This window comes from Primulina tabacum, chromosome 11 (assembly GCF_025594145.1).
Source record: "Primulina tabacum isolate GXHZ01 chromosome 11, ASM2559414v2, whole genome shotgun sequence".
Classification (NCBI taxonomy): domain Eukaryota; kingdom Viridiplantae; phylum Streptophyta; class Magnoliopsida; order Lamiales; family Gesneriaceae; genus Primulina; species Primulina tabacum.
In genome coordinates, this window is record NC_134560.1 from 35,183,148 (window position 1) to 35,197,113 (window position 13,966).

General features: G+C 37.2%; 1 protein-coding gene across 2 annotated transcripts; it reads right to left on the reverse strand.

The window, feature by feature from the left end:
* Nucleotides 1-9: 9 nt before the first annotated feature.
* Nucleotides 10-3,357, reverse strand: LOC142517986 (transcription factor bHLH130-like). Of its 2 annotated transcripts, none has more exons than XR_012813444.1 (6): nt 2,512-3,357; nt 1,590-1,909; nt 1,107-1,508; nt 932-1,068; nt 456-524; nt 10-345 (listed from the first exon to the last, which is right to left on the reverse strand). XR_012813444.1 is itself a non-coding variant. In XM_075620542.1 (6 exons), the coding sequence occupies exons 1-6, from the start codon at nt 2,951-2,953 to the stop codon at nt 298-300; spliced, it is 1,122 nt and encodes a 373-aa protein (XP_075476657.1). In that variant the 5' UTR covers nt 2,954-3,357; the 3' UTR covers nt 10-297. The 2 variants fall into 2 exon arrangements, 1 of the variants encoding a protein (XP_075476657.1); XM_075620542.1 differs by having other exon boundaries at nt 932-997; nt 1,332-1,508.
* Between the last annotated feature and the right edge of the window lie 10,609 nt (nt 3,358-13,966).

Consider the following 13,966-nt stretch of genomic DNA (forward strand, 5'->3'; position numbering starts at 1 on the left):
GAAGGCGAAGGAGAAACACGGCACGGCCTTCCAAACCAGTCATAGAACCTACCACGTCCAACACATAATATACACAATCACCGTGTATACATATTCGAACCAATTCGAGTTCCCATATAGTACATGTCTTGCAAATTCCACAACCTATCTGGTTAATACATAGTCACATAAAATGCTGGCATTATGGGCACATCGAGTAGCCATGAATCGACATCATCGCTATGTTCTTGTCCAGAGCCGTAGCAATATTAATGTGTTGTCAAAAGAGACGACTTAAGTCGCAGTAGTATTTGTCGCTTATGATCCTCGTGAACAGATGCACCTCGCCCTCGTATCCGTGAGTATCTACATGATGATGGATGAAATAAAAGATGAAGATGAAGATGAAGATGATGATGAGAAATTTCATGTGAAGAGGTGGAAGTTTGATTGAAGGGATTTGTTTGTTTTCTTACCTTGACTTGTTTTTGCAAGTCTTTAATGTACTCAACAGCAAGGTCTAGCATATCTGATGTATTTGTTTGCTGCCAATAACATTAAAAAAATATAAGGGGAAAAAAGAAAAGAAAACAGAGTTTAATCTGAAAAGGAGATCAATAAAATTGAATTTTGTTCAACCCGACCAATAGAAATTTCACCATTTTGATCAAATTCAACAAAAATTTTGGACGAAAATCGATCGCCAGTAAGCAGATTTGTCCCCCCAACACATTGCATCCGACCCCGTAAAAATACAGGGGCAATTCGAGAGTATCGGGGCATCGGGTGAAGATCGCCTGGTGCATGCACATGTGCCATATATAAACAGCACCTGGCCTTGGTTGTGTCACTATTAAGTATTCACGAGATGTAATCCCTTACAAGAGGTCCACATGACCAGGCTTTGCAAGTGTATTTTCCAACAAACGGGACTACAAAATTTAACAAGTACCTTGTCCATATTTGGGAAAAGATCTTGCAGCTTCTTCATTTTTTCACTTATTCTGGTCCGCCTCATCTACAAAACCAGGAAAAAAATGTTTTCGCCACCAAAATCTTGCCGAGTTTTACATCCAATCTTTAGATAATCTTGATGATACACATGTCAGAGAGTAACAAATGCTCACCTTGTCTGTCTATATGGTATAATGATTGAACAAGAACACTGAGGCTATTGTATGTTTTAAAATATTTGAGTTATGTCATTATCGTCAAAGAAAATATTTTTTAATGCAACTAACAGCTGCAAGAGCTTGGGTTGTTGTACGGTATAAAGATTTGAGGACTATCTTTATACATGTGTGTACAACCACATGAAAAGTCGATCCTACACTATGCAATAGGTTATTTACCCTTTCGGCTATGCTTCTCGGATGAGTGGCAAAACCTCGTTTGGCCCGGATTTGACAAGGTACAGTGTCTTGTTGAAAGTGCAAGAACTTCTGCATTTTGACAGTATTAGAAGATGTATTTGGCAAGCTCAAATGATGAACTAAACCTGGAGGCTTCTTCCTAGTAATTTCCTCATTCTGACAAATAAAAATGACACTCAGAATACAATAAAACCACGAAAAAAAATAAAGAAAATGGAAAGAAAACAGAATTTCGACCTGATTTTCCAATCCATTGAAACCGGAAAACATCTTCAAATCACCATCTCGAGTTCTTTTCAAGACATTGAAAGAAGAATCGTTCCACGGCTCGTATTCTCTGCTGTCAATAATGCGTGTACTGTGTGCCGATCGTTTGTCTACGGAGCTAGTTGTGATTATGCTCTCATTGCAGTTCTCGGGTATTGCGGGCATGAACCTTGAGGTTGTAGAAGATGGGGGCGATGAAAAGTTGATTTGATTGTTCATACCTCTTGATGAATTGGGTTCTGCGTGATTTTGGATTCTGTAATTTCCCAAGCCTCCCATTGAACCTAATTCTGAGGTGAAAATACATGTTTTAACCAGTATTAGTACACAACTTATGCCTATCTTGAATATTTTGAACTAATACAGAGCGCAAAAACTATAAATGAAATATAAAAACTTTTCCATTTTGACAAGTTATCACTCCTTGTACCAATTCCCACCAAACTCCCGTCTGCTTGAAACAGGAATATCGAGTTTCTCGGTCAAGGAATCTAGTGATTAATACTTGTACAAGAATATTTAAACATAGAACCAATCGGTGGCGGAGCCAGGTTTGACCAGAGGGTCTCCCTCCAAGTTCTAAATTGTTCGTCCTAATCGAATTCTGGTAAGTGCCGGCAGCAGCAAGAACATATAATGAATAATCAAGTGAAAAAACAAGCACAAATCATGAATTGCTCGAAACTAGAATTGCCTATTCTGGCTCTCAGACGGGTTCATTGTAAATCCTGAGATACAGAGACAAAAATTTGTAGCATAATTATATAAAAGCAGACTAACAATCAACAAAACAAGCAATTCCAGCGAAAAGTACACAAAATCCCAGCACCAAAAACGACGTTAAAGAAAAGGAAAAGTGAAACCTCAAGAAAAAAAGAATAAAGAAACCTACCAGAGAGAAATCCAGCAGGAGAACTCGTTTGCCTAGCAAGATTTGAGCCATTATTATTCACCTTATGAACTTGACTCTCCATTCCCATAGAATAAGATCCCACATACCCCATTTCCCCGCCAATCTCCTGCTTCATCGAACACTGCATCTGGTTCAGATCAAGGTGCCCGTTATCCAAGAAAGCAGAAAAGAGAGCTTCAGAATCATCACCGGTGCTGCTGTTATTGTCCGCGGTGGATTCCAGAAGGGTTGCGAGAAACGAACCCGGAGCAGTTCGATACCTCGCTAACCCACTACAATGCTCTTGATTTTGCTGATTCCCAAACAAATCCGACCCCATCGATTCTTTGCTCCTCAAAAACTCCCCCTCGGCTGAAATATTCTTGATATTGCTGGTGTTGTTCGGGAAAAGAAAGCTACTGCTATTGCCGTTTCTGCTCATGTTTCTTGGGCTTATAACAAGTGCAGAACACCAAGTCAACGATAATGGCGTCTTCAAGATCGGGTAGTTCGGGAGGGAGAGAGATGGAAATCTTGGATTCGAAGCTTTGGGTTGAGTACTGAAGCATCAAAATGGAAACTTTCTACTCTTTAATTCAGCTGATTTCTCGAAAAAGAAAGAAACATGGTCGAATTCGAGGGGGCGGCATATTAAATCCCTGCAAGAATCTAGTGGTAAAAGGCTGTTTCTTGCTATTTCTCCAATTCCACAAACAGCGCCAGAAAAGGCAAAAAAGGAATCAGATTTTGCTCAAAAATGTTCTAATCCCTATTTAGTAATTATTGACTCCAATTGCCTCACACTGCCACTCTCTTTGGCTTTGGGTTTATCCTTTCCCAAATCCATTGATGACGTGTTATATATATTTATATATATTATAAATGAATTACATTCCATTTTGTATATTCATAAATAGATTATAAATAACAAAAAAATAGAACGTAAATATCAACTTTCATTCTATAATAACTATCAATTATATCACATAAATACAATTAATGAGTTATATTTAAAATTTTCTAATAATCTAAAAAAAATTAAATTAATAATTTACATATGCACCTGAAACCTCGTCAACACAACATCATTGATATTGTGGGTCATTCATACAAATCATGATTGTTTTAGCAGGTGATCTCACGGCTTTAAAACGTATCACAAGAGATTAATACATGTCCATTTAAATGCTCAACATTTCTTCTGTGGTTTGACGATATGAGATTTCTCTTTAAGGGCATTCGCTATATGTAAATGTTCAATCCAATTGTGATATTGTCTGCTTTGGCTAGTGGCATTACTGTTTTAAAATGTGTCACATCGTGCGGCGTCAACAAACTGGCTCAAATACCAAATTTAACGGCCTAACTCACTTGTGATATTTTCTGCTTTGGCCCGCGGCATCACGACTTTATAATGTGTAACAACATGCGACGTTCACACACTGGCTCTGATACCAAATGTAACAGCTCAGCCAACTTGCAATATTGTCCTCTTTGGTCAGTGGTCTCATAACTTTAAAACGTGTCATAACGTGCGACGTCCACACACTTCCGATACCAAATGTAATGGCCCAACTCACTTGTGATATTGTCCGCTTTAGTCAGTGGCCTTAAGGCTTTAAAAAGCGTCACAATGTGCGACGTCCACACACTTACTCTGATACCAAATTTAAATGCTCAGTCCACTTGTGATATTATCTGTTTTGGTCAGTGGCCTCACGGCTTTAAATTGTGTCACAATGTGCGGCGTCCACACACTGCTTTGATGCAAAATATAACGACCCAGACAACTTGTGATATTGTACACTTTGGCCAGTGGCCTCTCGGCTTTAAAATCCGTCACAACGTCCAACGTCCACACACTGGCTCTGATACCAAATATAACGTCATAGCCTACTTGTGATATTGTATGCTTTTGCAAGTGGTCTAATGGCTTTAAAATGCATCACAATGTGTGTGGTCCACACATTAGTTCTGATACCAAATGTAATGACTCAGCTCACTTGTGATATTGTCCGCTTTTTTCGACGAACTCACAGTTTTAAACGCGTCACAACGTGCGGTGTCCACACACTGCTCTGATACCAAATGTAGCGATTCATCCCACTTGTGATGTTCTCCGCTTTGGCCAGTGGCCTCAAAGCTTTAAAACGCATCAAAAAACGGTTGCTAAATTCCCATTTAAAGCCAGCATCTCTCACGTGGTTTGGTGATATGGGATTTCTGCCTAAGGGCCTTCACGCTAATGCTTGATGATGCAAATGACCAGTAGCCAAAACTACTTAACAGAAAACATAATTTGGGACAAGTTTTATTTCAAGTCAGTTGGGATAAATTGGCTATTATCTAGGCAAACCGATGGTTGCAATACCAAACTGATTGCACAAAAACAGCAATTAGTTGGGGCTGAGCAGTTGCGGTAGTTTGGCCAGCATGATCATCTTGGTTTTCCAAATGAAACGATTCAGTATGCGTTACGAAGCTAAGACGATGATCTACAAATAATATTCACAAGTCAAAGTACGAATCAGAGTGTAAAATGTAGATAAATGGCAATGAAGATACAAGTTTTGTGCATGCTGCTGATTCAGCAGACCTCATCAGTTTGACTCAGTTTAGTAGAGGAGCAAACTGAAAGACCAGTCTAGCAGAAGAGCAAAACCGAATGAGCAGTCTAGCAAACGAGAAAAATTAAATGATCAGTCTAGCAGACTAGCCAAAGTGGAAGATCAGTATAGCTGAAGAGCCCAATTGAACAAAAACATCAAAATCAGTTAGGCTCGGAAAAAGTGAACAGTAAGGCGGAAATAACGTATATATCATTCTTGGAGCCTATGAACATTTCAAACGGTCATATTCTTGCGTATAACATATATATCATTTTTGAGCCTATAAATATAATATATTAAATATCAAATACAATCTTTTGAAGGGATTCAGAGAATGGACGGCCTACATGAAGAAATTAACAAGAATGAGAGCAAGCCTAAGTGTGATGATACATTTGCAAGATACATACACTATAATAGACACACAATCACTTGCACATATACATGAGATTGAGTTTCAAAGTTTAGATGAGTGAGTCTTCAGACAAAGACATTAAAGATTGTGTTTGTAGTCTTGGTATAAGAGACATTAAACATTGTGAAGATTGTAAGGTTGCGGTCTACAGTCGAGAATGGCCAAAAATTTCAATTATGTAAGTGATAAGTCCTAAGTTGAAATGTGTTTATATAAAAATCAAAATCTTATAGTGAATCCTTTCCAAGGGAAAGAAGATGTGATATAAGAGTTGTTAATCTTCAAACATCCACGAACAAATTTGTGCCTATTTATTCATCGTATTTATTTATTATTCCTATTGTTTTTAAGATGAATTTTTAAAGCATTTTATGTGTATTTCAAATACCAAAATATTGCATACCGAGTGTTTGATAAAATACTTCAACCAAATTTTTTTTTACACATGCAACTTGTACATCTTTTAAATGTTTTATCAAAATGTTTATTTGGTTTGTACGAATGATTATTTTGAGTATCTTCCACTTGGTTTGAAAAGCAAAATCGATTTAATATATTGGTGTTCAATATTTCATGAACCAAGCTATTGTAACTCAACGATTATCCCCCAATCGATCCAATCAATTGGTATCAGAGAGGATTGTTCTTGAAAGAGTATTTGAAACTATTTTTAGTTTTAAAATTCTGAAGGATCGTGTGTTGGGCACCTTGAGGTGCCTTGAACACAATAAATCAATGAGCTGCAATAGCTCGTGTTCTAAGAATGTATATACCGATGAATTAAATCGAGTTTGGTTACAAACCAAGGAAAAAACACTCGAAGTAATTATTGGTTAAGAAACACTGATATATTTTATATTATGTGTAACTGAATAACTGTAAATATCGAGAATCAGTTGTGGCATATATCGGTTCAATGATGGTTAAAACTGAACTGACGAATGCTCTAACTGATCAAATCAGTTTGAAAACAGTAATTAAACAATTAAATAATACAAGATATGTTTATGGATGTTTGGAGACTTCAACTGCTCCTACGTCACCCCTTCTACCTCCTCGGATAGGATACACTAAAAGACTTTGATTAATTATAACAAGTGTAATAACTCACCTAGTTTAGGACTTACCCACTGCCTAACTGAACTCCTAGACTAGACTGAAGACAACACCTTCCGATCAACACTTGTTTAACGTCTGTGTGTCAAAGACTACATACACAAGTTTATTATCTTTGTGCAAGAATGTATTTGGGTGGTGGAGTGTGTGTGTGTGTGAGAACTGAACAATTAACACTATTAGAAAATGTTCTCACACACTCAGGGATCCGTGCTTCTAAACTATGCTTGATAACACGATGAAATGTTCCCTCTGGGCAAATTGCTTCTAGAAAGCTGATATGCAATATGTGTGTCATTTCTATTGTTTTTCCACATACTTGTTCTTCTTCTTGTTGTTGTTGTATATGTTGGTCTTCACTGATCTTCTATTTATAGGCGGGTAACTGATCGTACAGTCAGACTCAACAATTATATCCATTGCAGCTTGAATGTGTTCCTTGAGATTCGTGTCTCGACTTTTTCGAAATCTATGCTGGAACATTTTGTCTTTAAGTTTTGCTGCAACGTCCATTATTATACTATTGATAGTACAAATGTTTTTGTAACCTTGTGCGTAGCTGGAATCTATTTAGATAAGCTTGTCTTGATCTGCAACTGATTGATTCCTAACTGATTCTCCTAACTGGTCATCTGAACTGATCTTCATTTGGGCTGGTGAAATCAGTTTACTGGTCGGTTGAACTGATTTCACTCTTTCAGTTGAGCTGGTCAGCTGGGCTCTTCATCAGTTGAGCACTTCATCAGCTGGCCGGGATTCTGAAGTTCTACTGCTGAACCACCTATCAGCTGGACAATCAGTTGAACTGTTCTTTGATATATCAGTTGAGCTGATTCAGTTTAGGCAATCAGCTGGCATTTTCAGTTCGCATCTATTAGCTTCAATTTTGGCCTGATAACTGGTCAATTCGAAGCCTGATAAGTTCCAGCTTCCTGCATATTTAGGTAAATCATTAGAAACAAAATAACAAGTTTTATTAACATAAAAATCAAGATTGCGAACATGAAATGTTCCAACAAATTCGTTTTTTTAAAATAATTTTCAAAACCCTCTGATAATATTTCATATGTATGATGTGATATTTTGTTGTTTACTGTTTGCAGGATTTTTGAGTTCCACTGACAGCAGAATAGCTAAACTGATCAGCGGACAAGATTTCAGTTGCCAGCTTACCAGTTCAACTGATCAACAAACGAAACCCAACTACCAGCTGAAACTGATGAGTTAAGTGGAGCTTAATCATCAGAAGTGTCGTCGCTTAATTGCCATACCAGCTCCTAGTAGTTGATCATTGCGGTTCAACATCAATTGAGTCCAGTTTGCATCAGTTAGAAGCCAGCACAGAGATCAAGTCCAAGGCAATTTTTGGTACACTCAGTTCTATTTTATATAAACTGACTGATACTTGATTTTATTTGATATTTGGTAAGTGTAGTAGCAATTCCCTTACATAAGATGGTGTGCTTTATGTTAATACAAGGGACACGTGATGAATTAAATTAACATCACGTGTATCAAGTTAGTTTGCATGTAACTGAACTGATTTTTCCAGTTTATATGTTGCCTTAATTGCTCGAGTGTTTATTGCTTAAAATTATTTTTAAAAGTCGCGTAAAGATTATATTTTTGAGGGGGAGCTATTCTTTAAAACTGATTTTAAATTTTCTATCCATCGAACTGAAAAATTTTTTTCAAATCATTTTATTCAGTTGTTGAGAGAGAGCTTTTCTTTCTGCTATCCTTCGAACTTAAAGTACTTTTATTTGCTTTATTGTTTTTAAATGTTTTTTTATTCTCACAAAGGAGGAGAATTATTAACTGTTTAAATTTATTTTAAATCATTTTAACTGTTTAATTTTTGTGATCATCAAAAATGAGAAGATGTTGGAAAATTTCATATTCGCAATCTTGATTTTGATGTTAACAAAACTTATTTATTTATTTTTAATAAGTTTATTTAAGTGTGCAGAAACTGAAACTGATTATACTTCAAATGATCAGTTACCAAACTTAAACTGAAGCTATCGAGATGCAAACTGAAAGTGTCAACTGATTGATCGAACTGAACCAGTACAACTGAAGTATCAAGAGCAGTTCAACTGATTGTCCAGTTGATAGGTGGTTCAGCAGAAGATCTTCAGAAGCCCGGCCAACTGATGAACTGTTCAATTGATAAAGAACCCAACTAACCAATTCAACTGAATCAATGAAATCAGTTTAGCTGATGAGTCAACTGATTTAACCTCACCAGTTCAAGACCAGTTCAATTGACCAGTTCAGAACATCAGTTAGCAGCGAACCAGTTCTTGGGCGAACGAGGTAAATGAGTCACAAAGTCCATAGCAATATGTTCTCAATTCCATTTTGGAATTTCAAGACTATGGAGTAATCATCCCGATTTCATTCCCTCGGCTTTCACTTGCTGACAGATAAGACATTTCGACATAAATTCAGCAATGTCCTTCTTCATACGTCTCCACCAGAATTGAGGTCTCAATGTCAAATACGTTTTTTGGCCTCCAGGAAGAATATTGTATTTGCTACAATGTGCTTCATGAATAAGGGTAGATTTCAAATCAGAATCATCAAGGACTACCAACCGACCATTAAGGCGTAAAGAACTATCAAAAGAAATCTGAAATCCAAAAGGATGTCCTGCAGATACAAGTTCTTTAGACTTTTGAATCTGAGCATCACTTCGTTGGGCCTTTCGTATTTTAGATATCAGGTTAGGCTCAATTTGCAATGCTGAGACATTGACATAATTTCAGTTCGAGTGAAAAGTCCAACCAGAAGTACATATATCATCATGTACTTTGGAGACACTAACAGAGGCTAAAATAGAGTCATGAACTTTACGACTAAGAGCATCTACATTAACGTTCATCGATCCAAGGTGATACTGAATCTCAAAATCAAAGTCCTTCATGATATCCATTCACCTGTGTTACCTCATATTTAAATCAGATTGAGAAAAGTGAAATTTCGGACTCTTATGGTCCAAATATATAACAAACTTTTCTCCGTACAAATAATGGCGCCAAATCTTCAAAGCAAACAGACTGGCGGCGCGGCCAGTTCAAGATAATGAATATGGTAACGAATTTCATGAGATTTTAATTGACGAGACACATAAGTAACCACCTTGCCATGTTGCATCAGAACACAACCCAAAACTTTATCAGATGTATCTGTACACATTACAAATCCTTTGGTACCTGAGGGAATAGTAAGCACAGGTGTTGTGGTCAATCTCGTATTCAATTCAAGAAAACTAACTTCACGTTCATCTGACCAAATGAATCTCTGATTCTTCTGTGTCAGTTGTGTGATAGGTTTAGCTATTTTCGAAAACCCTTCAATAAAACGACGACAATAACAAGCTAAACCCATGCAGCTATGGATCTCAGGAATATTCGTAGATCTCGGCCAATTCAATACAGCTTCAACCTTAGCAGGATCAACAGATATTCCATGTCTCGAAATGACGTAGCCCAAAAATACCACTTTGTCCATCCAGAATTCATATTTGGACAATTTAACATATAAATGCCCATTGCGAAGAGTTTGAAGTACCCGTATCAAATGTTTAGCATGCTCCTTTTTTGATTTAGAATATACAAGAATATCATCAATAAATACGATAATGAATCGGTCAAGAAAATCTCGAAAGACACGATTCATTAGATCCATAAAGAAAGCAGGAGCATTAGTGAGACCGAAAGGCATAACCAAGAACTCATAATGGCCATACCTGGTACGGAAAGCAGTTTTAGGCACATCTTCTTCTCGAACTCGTATTTGATGATAACCAGAACGAAGATCAATTTTAGAGTATACAGAAGTACCCTGAAGCTGATTCTTAGCCGCTTTGATACGCCAGAGTAAGCACATCGAATTAAAACACACGCTCCACCGTTTGTGCAAATAAGTCATCAATACGAGGAAGTTGATACTTATTTTTCACAATAGACCGATTCAGTTGCCTATAATCAATACACATTCGCATAGTACCGTCTTTCTTTCGAACAAATAAAATCGGAGCTCCCCAAGGTGATACACTCGGTCGAATATATCCCTTATCGAGAAGATCCTACAACTGTTCTTTCAACTCCAAAGGTGCCATGAGATACGGAGCTTTCAAAATAGGTGCAGTCCCGGTACAAGATCAATTCTAAATTCAACTTCTCGATGACGAGAAAAATCAGGAATCTCATCGGGAAATACATCCAGGAACTTTTTTGCAACATGAATGTCAGATAAAGAGGGTTCCTTCTTAGAAACATCAACAACATAGACAAGATAACCCTCATCTCCGCTAAACAAAAGCCGAGACATTTCCAGAAAGGATACCAAAGGAATTTTAGCTTGGGAACCCTTGTCATAAAAATTCGAATTGGGTCCATAAACAGGTAGAAATCGAACCACCCCGTGAAAAAAATCAACAATAGCTCGATTGGTTGTCAGGATATCCATGCCAACAATACAATCAAAGTCGTGCATTTAAAAGACAATCAGATTCAAAAATATCACATTATTCTCATATATCAATACACAATTATACACAACTTGCTCAGATAAAATAATTTTTCCTGCTGACGTGGCTATCGATAACGTATCATACAATGAAGTACACATAAAATCAAGGTATGCAACAAATACATGAGAAATGAATTAGTGAAATGCTCCTATATCAAATAAAACATGTGCAAGATAATCACAAAGCATGCAGATACCTGCAATAACACCACCAAGAGCTTCTTTTGTCTGATCCTCGGTCATGGCATACACTCTAACTTGGGGAGGGCCTTGTACAGTCTGGCTATCAGGTCCTCGCTATTGTGGCACATTTGACTGCTGGAAAGAAGGAATAGGAACACCAGGTCTCATCATACTAGGGCCACCTCGTAATCCTGGCTGAGCTTGGGAAGAAGTCATACCCATATTCGGACATAGAAGAGAGAAATAACCTTCCTGCCCACAATGATAACAAGTACCAAACATAATCCAACACTGCTCAATAGTATGCTTGCCTTCACAATGGCTACAATATGGAGTAATAACAGGACTCCCTCGTTGGGATCCATTGGAACTAGAAGAATATGCGGACGCAGTAGAACACAGTCCTTTTAAACTTTTTGCCTTTTGGGCGCAAGGTAGGCTGCTGGGCTGACACTTGAGGTGGAGGAACGTACTGAGGACCTCCTCGCCTTAATCCAGCTTCGGCTGCCTTGGCTCGTTCAACTGCCTCTGCGTAGCTAGTAGGAAAACCAGAAATGATAAAAGTATATATATCATGATGTAACTCATTCACAAACCTGTTATATTTCTCTTTTGCGTTTGCAGCTACATGAGGCGCATATTTCAAAAAAATAGAAAATTTCGAAGCATATTCTGCAACAGTCACCGTTCCCTGCTGCAGACTATTGAATTCATTTTCCTGAGCAGTATAATAAGGAGGAGAGTACTGTTAAGAAATTGGGCCTTGAAGACATCCCATGTGATTTCAACATCGGCATCTTTAAATCCAATCTCAGCGGCTTCCCAACAAGATTTTACTATGTCCTTTAATTGATACAGGACAAGTTTCATTCTCCGAGGCTTGAAATATTCAACAATATTAAACAAGTGATCGATAATCCTTTAATCAGACCTCTGCTCTTTCTGCACTCTCGGTGCCAAAGAACCTCGGAGATTTCAGATCCTGTAATCGGGCCATAACCAAATCCATGGACATTCCCTGAATTCTCCAACCATCCTCTCAGTACTACTACTCATAGCAGTTTCATTTGTGGGATCTATCTACAAAATATAGTATGAATATCACAAATAAATATCAATTATACATCATCAAATCATATCGAATCATCAATCTCACCAACAACTTACTCAAACTACATCAAGAAAGGGCAAGTAATACAAGTAAATCAAACACAAATGCACAATTCATTTGTGCCTATTCAAGTGTACACAAGACTCAATCGAGCATTCTCAGCTATGCTCTGATACCATACCTATTCAAGTGTACACAAGACTCAGTCGACCATTTGGATTAATTAATCACAGCGGAAAACAAGTGAATTTTTTTCTTGAAAATGAGCCCAAAATGTGATGACTATAATTATGTTACTAAAAATAGTATATAATAAAGTATCATCTAAACATAACACATCATAAAAATATGCCCACACATAATCAAAATCAAATGCATACAACATCTCATATTCGCTTGACATTTCCCGATATATAGACACATATACATATTGGGATAGACTACTCAACATCAACTCAAATGTGACTACCTCCAGAAGTACTATTTTCGGTTTCCTAATAACCTGGAGTACCTGCCATTGTCCACACACAAAGACAATAATAACCCTCCTTCGGGTGAGCACAAGCTCGTATGGAACAACCATAATATATACATGTATCTACACAATAATATATGATATGCAATGCAAGCATGTCGTGGGGATATCAGGTCGAATGCCCATCCACTAAGCATGTATCGGAACCAATTGAATCGCTATAATATCAATGCTTGAGCTGGCACACCGGCCTCAATCAAGTATAAGGGATGATCGTATGATAGCGCTGGCAAAGAGCCATCAAATCCCAAATCTCAATCAATCAATCAATCATCGGGACCACGAATAATTATGCTTTTAAGGGCCACATAATGCCAAATATAGCATCGTGCTCACAAACACCAAAATCAAATCCAATTATATAAAGGTATCCCAAGGATCATAGCTCAACGTGCATGTCATGTATCGATGTATGAATAAAATGATGTGTGTTAACAAAATATTTAATTTATACATCGATATACCAATCATGAATGTCATGTATGCCACATCAACTCAACAAATAAGGCACACAGACACATATTCTCACTCAAATCAATCAAACATATATCATACGACACAGATACCTGCCGCATGTTACTCGGTCGCAACATACCTCAATTTTTCGTTTCCAGTCAATGTAGCTTTTCAGTATAGAAACGCTATCTACATAATCAACATCTTCATTTCACTCAATGAATTCAATGAAAATCAACAATTCAAGTTTAAAAAAGTTTTTGAAACTTTGAAAATTCATATCAAATTGAAATCATAACATAATTCAATTCCGCCTTTTAATATAAGTTTCTTGTCGATTATTCTATCTCATATATTTATATCGACTTCAAATACATGTTATTTCAGCGATTCAAGAAATAAAGGTGTTGAAACCATAAAAAAAACTTACCTCAAAAGAACGCTCCCAATGCGAGGATTCCAAATATATATTTTGTTTCAAGTTTCGTCAA